The following is a 17,348-nucleotide window of genomic DNA, read 5'->3' as shown; positions in this document are numbered from 1 at the left end:
AAGAAACGTTTCTCCATATAAAACGAAAACACCAGAACTCCATAGGGAACTGATGTGCGCATTACCACATACGACAACCTCTATATGAAATGTTTATTTCTCAATTTTCCCCAAACTTTAGACCATGCATGCAGTAGTGTTTCACGTCATATCAAAATTATCGACTCTAAAATTACACAGTCTTGCACCGTATCTTGGCTGCGTAAATTTTGAGCTCATGATCAGTAATTCATGGTAATTAACGTATTTTACTTCCCCCTTCCCTATGCTGCACCCTTTCCCATAACATAGGACAGTGCTTCGTGATTGTTTATTTTTCCACTGCGCAATAATGACCTACGCAGCAACATAGTGTATGCAAAGCATTGCTGACCATTAACACCCAAAGAGTTAAAAGCCTTCTGATTCTACATAGTAGCATTTAACACATTATTAATTTAACAATTCGAAATAGGAAGGCTCAAGGACTCAAGTAGTCAAGGGCGCAGTAATGCTAAAAACACGTCGGCCATTCCTAACCTCTTGACACAGCCGTTTTGTTTTCATTTATTTTTACTTGGGATTGCCCCCACTTTCTATTTCTTTGCCTCACCATCTTTCATTTGTTGTCATCGTAGCACAACACACTTACCGCTACACCGTTGCTGGTTTGCTTTGTTATCCGCTTTCCATAGAATTGCGCAGTCACTACGTCCCACGCACTTTTCAATATTGCTCCATGAATGGCAGTCGTAAAATGAGGTTGATGAAACTTGACACTAGAGCCTTTGACTCCTTTTCCGACTGAAAGGAGCTCTGTAGCATGAATTACTGAGATGTCAATTTCATGTTTATTGTCACAGTTTTTCTTCGTTCGCTCCTACGGTAGATGTTCAACGCCGTCTGGTTTTTATTATTTCTAAGTTATGTATTAGCTCTAAAAGCTCTATTTAACTTATTAGCGCATAAAAGCGCAGAATTATCCTGAAAGCTTTATATTAAGAATTCACTAAAATACGCGTCTAATGGCACTTAATTAACCAAAGCCACAACTAAAGTCCTTTGTGGGTAAATATTTACTCTACCTTCCTTTCCCATTAGATAAACAAGGATCTTGTGTCTCGGTTATCATTATACAAGTACGTGTGTGTTATTGTTTTGCTAAGCATTTTCTACTGTTTAGCATAGGTGCCACCGCTGGTGAATAATTCGGATATTATCCCTGAAAGTGACGTAATTCGTCATGTGGTATCCTCAGAATGGCATTACTAACAGTCTTCATTCGCATCTCGAGTTTGCTTCCGCGATGTAGTCCCCTCTATGACTACTTATTCGACATGTTTCAAGCACGTTAAATGAGAACCGGTTCGATTCACTGTCCAAAAACCCAACTCGTTGTCAAACATAACGCAAATCAAGCTCCATCCTTTACTTTAACAACCAGCACCTTGACAAAGCACACCAAGCGACCTTCCTTAACCCCCCCCCCCCTCCCCCCAATACGCTGCATTCTCACCCCGACGGCTTAATGACCCCTTCAGCTTCATACACTTCAATGCTAATACGGACTGATTTAATTATTCCGCAGTTCCATGTGTGATTCGCATGTGCCCGATGCGCTTCCCGACAATACCACCGAAGGGTTGAACAAAAGATCCCTCCAGCTCATAAAATATTATCTTTTGGCTTTTCCGTTACTTCGTTTTTTCTGAAGCTTTATTTCTCAGAAACCTGAACGGGTATTCTTTGCAGCTTCGTGCATGATGCGGTCGGATGGCAATTCTTCCTTTCATTGGACCTCCTGCGCCTCGCGGATTTTCGCAAAATTCCTTTGCTTAGTCAACGTCCCCGTTTTGGAGCACCCTACCTAAATAACACAAAAAAGAAACAATAACAAGAGAACAAAACGCATTAGGGCTGGAAGACGCAATCTAAGGACTACGGGAGACGAGCTAACCGCACTCTGAACCCTATGAAATAGAGCGTGCCCGATCTCAAACATGTGCCCAGCATACGTTAATGTGAAATTACAGACGCTTGTTTTACCACTCATATCCCTTATGTCGTGTCCTCTTTTAAGGCAAAAGCCTTAGGTGGCTCATTGCAATGGCTCATACCTGATCAAAAACAGCGTCTAGTCCAGTGATGAATAAAATCAGTCGTACGTATTGGCTCATAACCCGTAAGCAAGCAAAGATGCAATGGCTCAATATCAATGAAGAAACGAAAGAACGAAATAAATAAAGAAAGAACAAAAAAAGAAAGAACTACCGAAAGTACAAAGAAAATAGAACAATTAGAGAGAGAGAGAAAGAAAGAAAGAAAGAAAGAAAGAAAGAAAGAAAGAAAGAAAGAAAGAACCTTTATGTAGAGCATTGGGTTCTCGCATGTACATGTGTCGTTGAAGAGATCGACCTATAGCGCTGCAAGTTTACTCCACACTGCGGCCCGTTATGTCTTGCAAAAAGTATGACCCCACCAACCGTATAACTTAATGCATTACCACGAGTGCTGCAGGCTTTCGCCTTCGCGTGTTTCAGAAGTGTAACATACTGCCGAATTTTCATTAACCCGTGCACCCGCCTCTCGCCCCACTTTTCCCTTTTATTTCCTATTTCTCGCTTCTCCCGCGAGCTGCATTCGCTCGTCCAAGTATCATGTGTACGCACAGTCTAGAGACCACAGAATTCTGCTCGTGACTGCACATACCCTTTGACGATGCTCCTAATGGCTCACTCGTCCAAGCTTTTGGTGTTTTCAAGTTATCCCGCTCTGAGCTATCGTGTATCAGAACCGAGCAATATGAAGAAATCAAAACAAAAAAAAAGCCAGGAACCAATGGTACTTCACGATGTGTACGAGGAGTCGGTAAGCTTTCATGTCAGCCCCACAATACTAGACGGTCAGCCAACTCAGACGTAAATTATGCCCTTCGAGCACACGCATCGACTCGAGAAAAAAGCTATATTAGACATTTCTCTGGCAACTTCTAACGTCAGCTTCTAGGGACAATACGAAGCAGGCAGCAATACGCCTACAAAAATGCCCCCCTCCGGGAACCATGGTCGGTCTTTTACAGATGGCTGGTGTCACCAGTGCGACGACATCGCTGCTATATAAATCAGCATCACAACGGCTTTAAAGCAGACGTTAGTGAGCCGTACTTTGATCGTTGTTCTGTCTTTGCTGAGCAGAGATAATGTGGCTGCGTTTGTCGTTTTTAGAAGCGAAATGCGCACTAAAGTAATGGAGGAAAGAAAAAAGCGCGACGTTTGATCCCTTTCCAGATGGAAGTTACGTCGTCTGGCTCTGAGGCAGTTCCCAGGAAACGTATATGAGGTCACGCACTTTAAAACTTCAAGAGCAGAAGATCAGAACAGAATGTATGTGCGTGCGTGCGTGCGTGCGTGCGTGCGTGCGTGCGTGTGTGTGTGTGTGTGTGTGTGTGTGCGTGTGCGTGTGCGTGTGTGTGTGTGTGTGTGCGTGCGCGCGCGCGCGTGTGTGTGTGTGTGTGTGTGTGTGTGTGTGTGTGTGTGTGTGTGTGTGTGTGTGTGTGTGTGCGCGTGCGTGTGTGTGTGTGTGTGTGTGTGTGTGTGTGCGTGTGCGTGTGCGTGTGCGTGCGCGTGTGTGTGTGTGTGTGTGTGTGTGTGTGTGTGTGTGTGTGTGTGTGTGTGTGTGTGTGTGTGTGTGTGTGTGTGTGTGTGTGTGTGTGTGTGTGTGTGTGTGTGTGTGTGTGTGTGTTATCTCTACGAATGGTATGGTATGAGCTCTTGACGGCAAAGAAAAAATTAAACGGATAAAGATTTTTTTTTATAATGTCAAACTAAGGTACTGTACTGGATTAGGGTGGATACGCCGGGAGTGAAGAAGACAACAGATACAACTAATTTTCGCAACAGCTCCATGGCGACGAAAGTGCATGACTTGAGAAGCGCTGGAATTGTGTCATGTATTTGCGTTGTCGCATGTGAGGTCCAGTGAACAACACGACGGCAAACGGAGACGGTGCGCACTTCGCGGGACGCATTGTTTACAGGCTTCTCGCATATTATTCCGCATTGCGCTTATTGCCTCATAGGCACAAAACCTCTTAGTTCATTTGCTATCGGGGAATATTTGCAAGAAAAAAATAGGGAGGGCAACATTTCTGCAGCAAACCTATTTCTTCTCGAATCACACTTACATACAGTGTTCAGTACCATCTATCTTTCATGGAGATTTTAAGCCTGTGGGATGCACGCTTCAAAAGCTCATGGCACTCCGAAATAACCCTTTCGAACATACTTTGTGAATACCGCGCCTGCGTCGCAACGACTACGTAAATCCTATACCTTCCTTTGTAACAGTTACGCACGCTATACCGTATACGTCCATACGTCTCCTGGCAATGTTGCTTCACGCAAAAGCAAACAACTGTGGAGCTTAGTTGGGACTCTGTCAATATTACGAGCTTGTAAGCACACGTATTGGCTCAGTAATTATAGGAAAGCACAGAGAACGCGCGCTGTTTACTTGAGCAAACCATCACTACTCGCACAGAGACTGCACGGGCGAGAAAGTTTGTTCACCGCTCACGCTAATTATACCGGAGTATAGAACCACGCGTGAGGCCTGATTTGCCACATTTATTGGCGCGTGGCTTAACCACAAATTTCGAAATCAGACTCCTGCCAGCGCACAGAGTTCGAGTTGAAATCACGCAGTAAAAAGCGCCGCATGCCGCGGCAAATTGCCGTCCGTGCGTCGCGAAGTCTCCAACCGGATGGCACAGAGCATTTAAGCCTGACAATCCTAGCAAGAGTCAGGTTCCCTGAACGTGTTTCGTAAAAGCTATTGAAATCACGTCCTTCATATGTTTCCTTTTACTAGAAAAGAAATTTTAAAAGAAAAAGGACGAAGACTGGGCCGCTGTCGGCTTTCGAAGCAAGGTCTGCTGGAATACGACGCGGGAACTTAACTCACCTCACGTTTTTTAAAATTGTTTCCAAGGTGAAAGGAGCACTAACGTACAGAGCATGCCCGTTAAATTTTGGCTTTTCTCTGCGTCTGCAGTGAAGAAAAATATTGGACGGCGAGTGTTATTTAATTTGCTGAAGATAAATATAGAGAACGCTGAAAAAAATGTGTCTTGGCAGAGAGAGCGACACTGTGAAAAAGACAAACGGCCTCTCGCCGCTGACTGTACACAGGGATGAAATTTCAGTTTTAAAAGCGGCCGCACATCGAATTATATTTATGTTCTTTCTTCCTTACTTTCGCTCCTCTTATTTTTTAATTTTTTTTATTTTTTCTGCTTTCCCGCGAAAGGGCGCCGAGCAGAACGGAAAGACAAATGTCTCACGGAGCTTTTCCCCATTTTTTTCGGGCGCGACGCGTTGCCGCTCGCCTCGCAGATTCAAATATCTTCAAATCCGCCTCCCTGCAGTGCCATAGGTGCCGAAACGATGCCGAGGGAGGGAGCGGTGAAAACTATGCGACGTAGTTGCTACTAGTGTACTGAGAGTGCCGCAGTAGCGTTTGCAGCAACTCGCGCGATATTTTTCTTGCTCTCTCTCTCTCTCTCTTTCTGTGTCTCTCGACGCCGGTGGTGAGAAATCGTCTCTCAAACACCATTGTCGCCACCAACACCTTCACGGCACGCGCAATCGGAAATACTTTTGGTGTTTCCACGGGTCGGAAGAAATGACATCGTTCCCTCTTTTCTCTTTTTCCGAAAAGCGCGAGAGGCATACTGGGAAGTAAGAAAGAAGGAAAAAAAGAAGAATGACAAGGCAGGTAGTACGAGCACACGAACCAACAAAAATTCTATAGAAGATTGGAGACGAAGGAGTGAAGCCCTCGCGCAAGTGGCTTATAGCGTGACTCGCATGATGAGAGGCTGCGCGCTTTTCGAGCGGCTTAAGGAGCTCGGAAATTGTGGCGCGCGCGCCAAATTAAGGCGACGCGAAAGCGCGCACTTCCTCTGCTTCCTGCTCTTCCTCGATGTTCTTCGAATTCTCGCCCGCCGTGTCATATTATACGCCGTATACGCCGTGTCTTGTCGTAAGACGTAAAAGAAAAAAAACGGTATTAAAAATTACCGCTGCGCGACAAATATATAAGCCAGAGGCTGGTGAATGCCGAAACGCGGTGACGTAAAGACTTGATGAAAAGTCGCACACCCGGCGCGACTCTCGGGTTGCACAAGCAGGCAGGCAGCCATTGCCGTTTCGCTTCACAGACGCTGCTTTGCTTTGTCGGGGAGCGGCGTCTCAGGTTTCGGTCGTCCCTTGCGATTCGGCGCATAGCGGAGCATGCAAATGATAGCGTAAAGGAAATGGAATACATGGGCGAAAGCATCGCACACACACAGACACACACACTGCACAGTTGTGTGGGCCCGTAAATTGAGAACGCGAAATCGGAGACGCGGAGAACGCACGAAAACCCAAGAGCGGGAAAGGAAGCGCGGGTGTATTGTACGAGATGCATGGATGGGGTTGTAGTGGTATAAAGGGAAATGGAACGGGGAGATTACAGGGTGGGAAAGTGCTCATAGGCACACGGGTGTATACAAATGGGCACACATACCGCGTAGTAAAGTTTTGCTTTTATTTTTCACTTCCTTTTTGCGGAAGCAAAAATAATCATTCTGCCGGCATGTGACAGCCCCGAAAACGTGCAGGGCCGCTGACCGATAAAGAAAAGAACAAGAAAAGAGACAAAAGAGAGTTGCCAAAATAAAGTGTAGTGAAAGAATTATCTGAAGCTAGAGGGGAAAAAACGCGGTGGGAAGCTTCATCGAAAGAAAAAAAAAGACGCACAAATGAAATGTTAAAAAAAAAGAACTGTCACTTAGGTCTCCGAGCGCGTCTGCCTCTGTGCCCGGCTACAAAACTACGGCAGCCTTCTCCTGTATCCTGGGCCCTGTATTCGTCATCGTCATCGCAGTCGCATCGCTTCAAGAGAGACTTTCGTTTTCCGTTCCAGATGGCGTCCCCCCGCCTTGCGGTGCGCGATGTTGCTTTGGCCTCGCCGTACCGTCGCAGCGCTGAAAAATCTTCGCTGTCGCACGCACTGCAACCCAGAGGATTTATCGATTCTGAAACGCTCTGGGACAAAATAAAAAGTGCGTCGGAATAAATTCTAGAAACGAAGAAATGCCAGGAGCTATAGATGGGGAAGCTTAGTCCTTCGGAGAAGAGCTGCGGTGCGTGCATATAGGTAGGGAAGAGGAAGAGTAACGTGAAAGTACGTAGACCAAAGTGTACATGCAAGCGACGTGCGCGAAGTAAATTTGTAACACGGGTGTGCGGTAATATAAAGAGACTGATACCGAAGTTCGCGGTACAAGATGACCCTTCGAGGAATGCAGAAAATAGGCACGCGTCTTTGGGAAACACACGGAGACAATCTGGGGACGCGTAAAGAGAAGACGGCAGGCCGCATACTCGACACAAAAAACGAATTGTGGGGTTTTGCGTGGCAAAAAACCGAAGGCTCGACATGTTGAGGTTGAAGTTCATGTACAGTCACATGAGGCATCATGATTGTGATTTCACTGGAGCTAAATTCGAAATACGCTTATCAGTCGTCTTTCTGGGCTCGTAGCTCTACGAGCACACTGAGCGAGCGAGCAACAGAAGAGCAATTGTTATTTCATTTTAGTTCGAAAACGTTCCTGCTTTTTAAAGAAAATTCAAACAAAAGTTAGTCGAATCACGTCAAACAGGGTATTTATGTTCACAAGGAGACATAATATGCAAGAAAGCCCAAAGCAATCACATCACTAATTAAACTAATCATATTAACTTCTTCGTTACAAGAATTGCGCCACATCTTTGTATTGTAAAGTTGAAGGAAATCGTCGTCAAAGTCTGGTCCCGTGTTTCGAAATTTCAGAACGTTCACGTACGCAAAATGAATTGGGCTCAAATTATTTGTTGAATTCTCCCGATTACGCAGGCAGCACTGCGAAGTGCGGCTCGCGGAGCAACCCTCCTGTGACGTAGCAGACGGGCATAAATCGAAGAACCGCGAACAATTAATTTGAGCCAATTATTTCGGTTTACGTGGTCTTTTTGAAATGTTGAAACACGAAACTAGACGTTCGTGGTGATATCGTTCAGCTTTCCAACATAAGCATGTACTGTATAGTTTAGAACTATTAAGTAATTAATGTTAGTAATTTTAATTACTGATGTGATTGCTTTCGTTTTTCTTGCAAATGATGCTCGCCTGGGCCTATATTTAATCTGTAGCGGCATAATTCGAGCAACTTTTGTCGGCTTCTTAAAAATACGTGTTCGATAAGTAAAAGCACACTGTATACCAATGACATGAAAATCATAGCAGATATATTGCTCTATATAAGAGCAATTTCAGCAGGAACATCTTCAGCAATCGAAACAATGCTTTACTACATATACTGCAAAAAAGGATGAGTAGGCAGTTTCGTGTGTTTTAAGAGATAAAAAAAGAATTATTGCGCCTGTCTTGTATCAATGTGCGTTCCGGTCTGATTTGTATTAAGGCCGGCTGATTCGAACTTCTCGATGGCCGGCGCGTGGCAATAAGTGGCGAAAAAAGATAGCAGCGGTCCGCCAGTTGGCCTCAGCGGAGTAGCTGTCCTAAGGAGCAATTGATCAGTGGGGGTCGGGTTGCAACGATTTATGAAAATTAAGCGATCTGAAGGAAGAATTCATCTCACTTGCGGTGAAGTGTAAGGTGCGCGGTTATATTTCATCCAGGAAATAAGAAGACCACCGGAGGTTCCACATTTATTTTCATCTCTGTTCCAAGCTTCGCTCCGAGGAGTGCAGCTAGGGGCTTGTATTTCTTTGCGTTTAGCGCAAATATAAACCTAAAGCACCCACACTGTCCACGTAAACGCAACCATCATTGCACAGTCGTACACGACGTCTGCGTAACAGTTAAGGAAGGGATCCTTCATAGCTGTCAGCAGCAAGAAAATCAATAGGTTAAAGATATAACTTACTTTTAGATGAAAAATTTTCTTTTATTGTACCTTCTAGTTCCTTCTACCTCTTCACGTCTAGACACGTCTAGAAATATACAGATTCTTCTATATTTTTTTTCGGCCAGTACTGTAGGTCTACGTTTAAAAAGAAAAGGCCTCTAGAGCTAGTACTTTTTATTAAAAACATTTATCGCATTTTAAAGAAACTACGCTTGCAACTGCTGCTGCGCGGACAGTCCTACATCATTCTTCGTAATTTCATAATTTTCTAAACTGTTCTTTATGGATTTGTTGGTTTTTTTTTATTTTGCTATATAATTAACGCGCGGAGTCGTCGGAAGAATGCAACCAATGCTGTTCTCTGGGTAGCTACATTCTCACTGCACCAAAGTAACTAAGGTCATCTTTCGGAACGAAATTGGTGGTTTGTGCAGCACATAGCCCTTGCCCTCCGGTAGATGGCGCCAGGCGCCGGCCTGATCGGCTTTCTCTTCGCGTCCTTTATCCTCCTCAACCAGCGCCGTGTCAGCTCGGGGCGCCAACAACGGACGCTAACGGATTTCGCTGGCGGCGTTCGTCGGCCTACCATCGCAACGGAGCAGTCGGAGCGAAAAGCCCTTGGTCGAAGCGCGCTGCTCCGGAAACTTAGCTGCCGACGCGATGCCTCCTTTCGCATCTCGCGACGACGACGCTTTCACTGAAGTCTACGTTGGTTCGGCCATGCTCTGTCCTCGGCGCTCGCTTGCAGCCTGAAATTCACGCGCGTTCAAGCTTCGCTGCCAGAAAAACGTTTCTAGTCAGCCCTTCAACCTCACTAAACCGGTGCATTGACTTTTTTTTTCTTCTCCTGCCTCAGGTTTTCTCGCTGCTGAAATACTACGCGCAAGCTCTTCAGTAATCGGGTGTTGCCGGAAGACATTCCGTGAAGCTTGACAGATCCAGGCGCCGGAGTTTCGATACTTCATCAAAGGTCACATCGTGCCGTAATTTTCCTTGCCTTTGTGGTTGGTGTTTATTTAAGAATAGGAACACTTTTTTTTGGTGCATCACCGGATCTTGTGGCCCGATCAAGGCTTTCTTCCGCTACGTTCCCACCACTCTACGCGCACTCTGACTACGTTTTCGGAAGCAACGTTGTATCTCCTGCTGATCACCGTGATTTTCTTTTTTTCTTGGTGAACGAGTACTTGAAATCGAAACTGCTTCCGCAGTTCGTTCCCCGCGATCATCGATTTCGGACGTGACACTACGTTGAACAAGATTGTGAAGTGCGCCTTTCCTTCGCGCGGGTAAACCTGCGCGGCTGTGTTGTGCCCTTGCAGTCGAACCTCGTGCGAGCCGTTGTTCCACGTGGACTGTCGCCGCAGCGTGGAGCTTTAGTCACCGTGTCGAGGATATTGCGTTCTGTACAGTCACTGGAGTGGTGTACGTTGTTCTGCGTAGATGCAAAAGACTTCCACCTGTGCACGGCAGGTTATGTCCGAGTCAAGGGCACTCTGGTGGCTTCTTTGCTGGACTATCAGCTGCTTGTCGCTCCAAGGTAAGAGCCTTTACGCGGCTCGGTCGCGGTGTTCGCTTTCGACCCAAGACGAAGCGGTACGGAGAAGTCGCCGTATTTTTGTACTCTGTGATTTCAGGTTCAAACGGAGAGAAAACATGTCCCGTTTCAAGTTATTCATGAGGAAAGAATTACAAGCACCAAATCACATGCCGCATGATCTTGCATTAGGTTGTCAGAACAGATGGTTAAAAATCAGCTGCAGCAAAGTATAATTTCGTTCGTGGTTTTACCTCGAGAGAGGCGTAACCTCGGGCGCTGGAGGAGCGGAACTTCCCCCGCGTTTCATCTTCTGGGACGCACACATTCACGCTGTATGAACAAGCACTTGCAGTCGCGCCCTATGTTGTAACCAATGTAAGAAAGAGATTCGGTGATTACATGCCAAGTTACTTTTTTTCGCCATTGTAGCACTTCTTTCCCCTCCTTTTAAGATCCTTTTCATACTTAGACTCCTCGTAGATGCGCATTTGCTGCTCCATTGTACGCTGTTCGGAAAACGCTTACCGAGGAGTTTCATTGAGAGTCGTGCCCTGTGATTGCTTCGATTTCTCGCTGTCTCCTTTTATGCACTCATTTATTATTTTACCTTCTGCGCTTAAACACGTGAACTTCGATTTTTTTCGGCACATGCAGTTCAGCAGGAAAAGCTGCTTCCTGCTGGGCATTCACCGTTTCATTCTTTCTTTTTTCTTTGTCTGGCATTACCACTTTTATTTCAACCAGTTAGCATTCGAGTACGATATAGTGCTTCCTGCAGCGAGTGAAAATTATTCAGCTGTGTTGTTTCTTTTTCTTGCCTGTTCTTTCTCATTAAGATTCACTATACATGGTACATATGCTGATGAAGAGGAAACAGCGACAGAATCGTCGCTATTTGATTACCACTGAAATACCAGCGTACGTGTCGAATTGAGCTTGTTTGTGTGCTTCTATATAGGAGAACTGCTTCAAACAGTATCACGTAAAACAAAAGCACAAGAAGGCCAGCGATGATGTTCAACTGAAATTCCATGCACACTGCACACACTAAATACAAGCGGAAGTGCATTGATGCCAAACTATTGTGTGAACTCCTCAGTATACTTGAAAATTGTTCAAGGACAACACAGGACACAGACGAAGCGAGTGGACATACTTGCTTCGAAGTCTGTGTTTCCCACTGCAATTCTTAAACAGCAAAACTTGAGATGTGACACTTACTTTGGACACCATCTTCTATGGCGGCTATGGGATTGTCGTTTAATTTCCTTGCTACATTCACCACGAATTAAGCACAATGATCTAATTGCCACTACCCTCAACATCGGCTGTGCACGAAACCAATCTCCCAATTACAGCCATTTGATCCGGTCGTAAAACAAAACCAATCGTGTTGCTTTGCTACCAGGCTAAAGATGAAATAGTTTATTCTCATTACAATGAGCTCGCTCTACGGTTCCAGGCTCGCCATTAACATCTCAAGTTTATCTATTTCTTGCGTTCGTGATATATTTCATATGGCGCGCCAAGTACGAGAAGGTGGTGTGATTCTTAATTAAGGAAAGGATCCCGAGACATGCATGTATTGCGTGTGAAGAAGTTTCCGTAAATTTTTTGTCTATGTCAGTGTGACTGAAGGCAACGCCAGCTAATGTGGCTACATACGAACGAACGACAGCTGTCGACTTACGGCGCGATGACCGAGCTTTCCTTATTTAGCTTTTCGTGCACTTTCACAACGGCCAGTCGTCGTCATTCGAATCCAGTGGCCTACGCTTATTGCACTGGCTGCCACGAGTGGTCCTGTGGTGGCTGCGTTGCGGAAACCATGAAAACGTTGTTACCCACGGTGCTTCTGCTAACACTTTGTCGGACTCCTGCGCGAGGTCGACGCCCCGGGCAGTGAGCACTGAGCGACACTCTGACAGGAAGGCAGCGCCCAAGCAGGAAGGCATGCAGCCTTGCTGGAAAACGATGCGCCTAAAAAAACTTTCGTGATCCTCATGTGACTTTTTCTCGCTTGTCAATCACGATCGTATCAAACCAGCGCTCACTGAAACCATATGGATAATTAGCTGTCGTTAAAATTGAAATTTAGAAAATGATGAAGAAAAGGGGGAACGAAAGTGGATGAAAAGATGCCTTGTCACTTCATTTATGCTTCTTTTAGACGAAGGCCATTGGACCTTCGTCTGCTATTGAACCATAATTGAGAACTAATTCTAAGAAATTGTGCAGGAAGCAAATCTAGAGAAGCGCACTTTGCCTGCAAAGGATGACTCGATATCTTGTTGTCAACTCCCAGAACGGTCAAAGTTAAATAAGGCTCAATGTGCCACCGAAGAATGTGTTAGAGTTCAAGCTCAGGTGAAGGAATTACCGGCATTCCTTTTACATTCTTTTTTATTATTTTTAATATGTTATATCCGCACGTAACAGTAACTTCCTCCTCTTCCTATTCACGCCGCAGCGTATGATGAAAATGCGTCAGAACATTCTTATGTGCTCGAAATGCACCGGAGATCTGTCCATACAGTGTAACTGTTTTTTTTTTTTTTGTCGAACCGACAGGATCATAAAATGAAGGTAGGTCTCCTGAATACGAAGACCTTCAACCGTAGGCTCACTTGCTACGCCTAATGACAGTGCTCAAGTGTTTGCGAGGCATACCAAGCCTTAAGCTGTGCGAAATTCTTGTAGTAAAGCGTTGGCAGCATTCCAACGCTATATCGCATGTCGAGCAACACCCGCGCATTTATCCTTTGCATGCACGTTAATCATACTTAAAAAAACAAGACAGAAACAGATAAATTTTGTTGAGATGAAATTTCATGTTTCCTGAGCAGCTACACCCACCACTTTGTTATCCATACGTGATGTAAGTCTAGTATCTTAGTGCACAACCAGAACCATATTTGCATGTTATTAAAGCACACGGTGTAGCTGTAAAGGGCTGAAAAATGAATAACATAAATGTAAAAACACGGTGAAGGAGCTGACGTACTGAATGTATGTGAAGTATTTTCAAAGGCATCACAAGGTCTCTTGGTTACACGGTCAAATTGACGTCTCCACGGGCTCAGCTCAAGCGGCTGGTGTTGACATAGTGGCACGCTCAATACAAGACGTTCTCACACTAATGGAGACGGGCGGGCCTATATCGCAGTAACTACCGCTGTCGCTCTCATTTACAGTCACTGATACGATGAAAAAAATTTGCATGAAATTTCACTCGGCACGAGTGCAATACAGTGTGGATGTTTTAGGAAACATTTCTAAACAGATGTGGGAGCCTCTTTAATCAGTACTTTAATTTAGTCTGCATAACTTGTGCCAGTTCCCCGAATGTATGTACGCTAGGATATCTAAGGGGTCTACGCTGAACTCTCGAAATAGCTATTTTGCGCAGTATTCAGAAACACGCTACACTTCAAGGACTCCCGCTTGCGTCAGCCTCTGCTATAGCAAGAAGTTAGCTGCAAGGTGCGTGATATCATGCAAAGTGGTGGCGAACCCTTCGCACTGTTCGTTATTGCCATATTTGATGGTTAAAAATGAATACAACAATGTGAGGTTTGGACAGTAAACGACAATGAGTGTCCTTAAACTTATGTGGTTGTCACTGTTCTTGTCGCTTACCACTCTGTGCCGCTTGAAACTGGGCACGAAAGTTTTTTTTTTTCTTTAATCCCTGATATTTGACCTCTTACATACCTATCCAAATACACTGCGCTACAACGGCGTCGTGCTTGAGAAAACGCTCTTGCTTTACAGTTAGAAGAAGATGGATATTGAATATGGTGAACACAGTGTAAAGGCGCGCTGCCTGCTCTGAAGGAGTTCAGGGAGGTTAGCAACTATGTTGCTAACCTCCCTGAGCTCCTTCAGCAACATACATGGCTAGCAACACAGCAACATACATGGCTAGCCTCGTAAAACTCATTCAAGATGGTATGCGAATTCATTGAGCGTAACGGTATGGGTGTATGAAAGAAGTGAGATCAAAGTTACACTGGTAGGCTTTCTTTTTCGTATTGGGAACACTGATACTTTATAAGGATTTCCTTTTTCTTTGTTTGCATTTCTCATATTTATTGATGTTCTAACTTTTGTTGGTAATCGTTGAACCCCTGCAGCATGTTTCCATTTTTGTCATAGCCCGCTGTGGTTGCTAGGTGGGTTTGGTGTTGCGCTGCTAAGCCCGAAGCCACGGGATCGAATGCCGGCCATGTTGGGCGCATTGCGATAGGTGCGAAATGCAAGAACGCCAGCGTACCGTGCATTAGTTGCGCATTAGAAAATCCCAGGTGGTCGTCAAAATCATTCCGGAGTCCCCCAATACGCCGTGCCTCGTGATTATATCGTTGCTTTGGCAAGTAAAACCCCAGAATTAATTTTTTTTATTTTAATTTTTGCCTTCTGACACGTAATAACCAGCACCACTCTTTTGCTAAATTTTCTGGTATATTTATGTCAAGAAATATTAGGAACTATTGGGAAAAAAAGGTATGGGACACCCGAGTACGACGCCAGCGTTTCGACCCGAGAACTTGTCTTCGAAGTAAGGAAGGAGCTATTACGGATGAAAACACTCATGCATAATAAATGTTAGCCCTCTCCGCTGACTATACACAACACTATCCAGATCTCGTATATGCTTTCAACGAAACGTATTTCTCAAAACAAATTTGGTGGCTGTATCAAGTACGCGCCAGGACTTGATGCATTCAGTGGGCAGGATAATGCTATCTACACCGCGCGTGGCGCACTTACCATCGCGGGTAATAAATTGTGCACACCGACACGGAACGACTTCAGCGGGACGCAAAGAAGGCTAGGCAAAATGGCTTGTTGTTCAGCCTCGCGTTGCGGAAAACACAGCTGGAGTGTTCTGCAAACCGTTCCGGCTAAAGCGATTCAGCAGCTCTATCGGTGCGCTCCACGTGATGCCCCGCTGGGAAACAGAAGCGACATGACTTCACCAGGTGCCAGAAAGCATGCAGTCGGTGCAGACCGTAAAGTCAGCTGCGCATATCAGGCGCCTAGTTGACGCTCGCCAGTGATAAATTGTATGCGCCGACACAAAACGTTTCCGACGCCCCTAATCCCAGAAGAGACTGGACAGAAAAGCGAGTTGTGGAGCCCTTTGTCGCGAAAAAAGATTGAAGAAATGCTGGAATGTACTACAGACTTGAATCATCAAACAGTACCAGCCCCGCTTCCCTTTAATACTCTCTCATCAATCCCGTGAGTGACAGCCTGGATCAACAGTGATAAAAAGTGTAATAATGGTTGTCATTCTAGCGCAAGGTAGTCGTCAGGCTCTTCACTACGGCTGACAAATTTTGACGCTGCTATTCACCATACAGAGGTACAGTGCCTGAAGCTGAAAATTCTTGCTTTATTTAGTAAAATGTCCGAATCGCAGAATATGAGTCGACATCATAGTTTGGATGCCACTTCCTACTCCTGTTGATGGCGGTGGTATTAGGGTGAAGGACACTAAACGTGAACAATAAATTTAAAAATTCTAACACGCAATTTGCTGCTGATGTGGGTGTTTCGTCATTTGGTACAATTGAAAAAACAAGAAAGTCGTCCACGTATCTGTACACTTTTAAAGCATGTATATTATTTTTTTCAAGGTCTGGTTGCAGCTGGCAGCCACTTTGGCTAAAAGAATCTCGCAAAGCAGCTAATATCAGCAGCTAATAGCGTGTTAGAATGTTGTAATTGTTCTTCGCGTTCATTGTCTTTTACTCTTGAACTTCCCGCCAATGACGTGTTGCAGTTCTTAGACATTGCTTTGTACTACAAATGGGAGGACCTTTTTTATTAGGGATATTTACCACGCTCTAAGAAAAGACTTTTGCCATATGACTCTTCACAGATAAAGCTCGTCGAACGAGCGATAGCTCTGCCATGCCTCAATTTGACATTGAGAAAGTCTTGTTTGCACAAGGTAGAGCACAGCTTTAGAATGTAGGTGTCACGTCCAGAAAGCTCGGGTTTCCCTTCCAGTCTGTTAGTGGCCGTAGGAGGTTCGCTTTTAAAGAAGCACAAAAACCGAAAAAGGTTGTGATGATGCGAAACATACTCGCAGTTTTGCACAACCTGAAGAAAGTCGAACGTAAGCATGGGGTCGACATAGTTTTCACAGCCCCTTGTAAACTCTATAGGTTGTACTCAAGCGCGAAAAAAAAAAAGACGCACCTGAGAAGAGACATGGAAAGCCCTTTGTGACTTGCGCCACTGAGGTCATTTACAAGATTCCACTAAGCTGCGGTAAAGTTCGCATTGGCCAAACGGGTCGATGTATAAACGACCGCCTCTGGGAGCACTCATCGTCTTTGAAGGCTGTAGCGGGTGGTGTGCACCTACCAGCGCACATCAGTGATTGCAGTTGCCCACCGCTTTTTAACGATGCAAAGTTTGTGAAAAAGTCTAATGACAGACTGATGAGGTAAATTATTGAGACCCACCAGATATGCGCACAATCAGCCACGTCTGTTAGTGCTGCGTCAGTAGCACTGATGGAGAAAGAAATTAGTTTTCCCGGTAGGCAATAATATTTTTACAGCTTCTTTACGTGAATATGTATGAGCCTTGTACCTTCTTTCCAAGTGTGCGTGCGCGCCCCCTCCGCTTCCTCGGAAACTATTCATTACACTTGAGTTTTAAGTGAGCGTCTGCGCGGTCCACATCGTTTCTTCCCGCCCTTATTCCGATCAACGACACTACATTTTTTTTCTCGTTCTGAGGTTCACCATCTTTAAGACGTCATTCATTTCGCAATTATCTTTTACTTTTACATCATAATTTTAGGAAGCGGCTCTAATTAACATCCTCCTTGTCGACAGCGCCAGTTCA

At 45.0% G+C, this 17,348-nt stretch overlaps 1 protein-coding gene across 1 annotated transcript in view; it reads left to right on the top strand.

The window, feature by feature from the left end:
- The first annotated feature begins 9,062 nt into the window (after positions 1 to 9,062).
- The window catches only part of LOC126531419 (uncharacterized), a 94,859-nt gene continuing 86,573 nt past the window's right edge, over positions 9,063 to 17,348 (top strand). Inside the window, exon 1 of the mRNA XM_050178940.3 lies at positions 9,063 to 10,478. Coding sequence (XP_050034897.1) covers positions 10,382 to 10,478 — 97 coding nt within the window. The 5' untranslated portion in view covers positions 9,063 to 10,381. The remainder of the gene's footprint in view (positions 10,479 to 17,348) is intronic.

The sequence above is a fragment of the Dermacentor andersoni genome, chromosome 5 (genome assembly GCF_023375885.2).
Source record: "Dermacentor andersoni chromosome 5, qqDerAnde1_hic_scaffold, whole genome shotgun sequence".
Classification (NCBI taxonomy): Eukaryota; Metazoa; Arthropoda; class Arachnida; order Ixodida; family Ixodidae; genus Dermacentor; species Dermacentor andersoni.
Note: the sequence above shows the minus strand (reverse complement) of the source record. Positions and strands in the feature narration are given on the sequence as shown.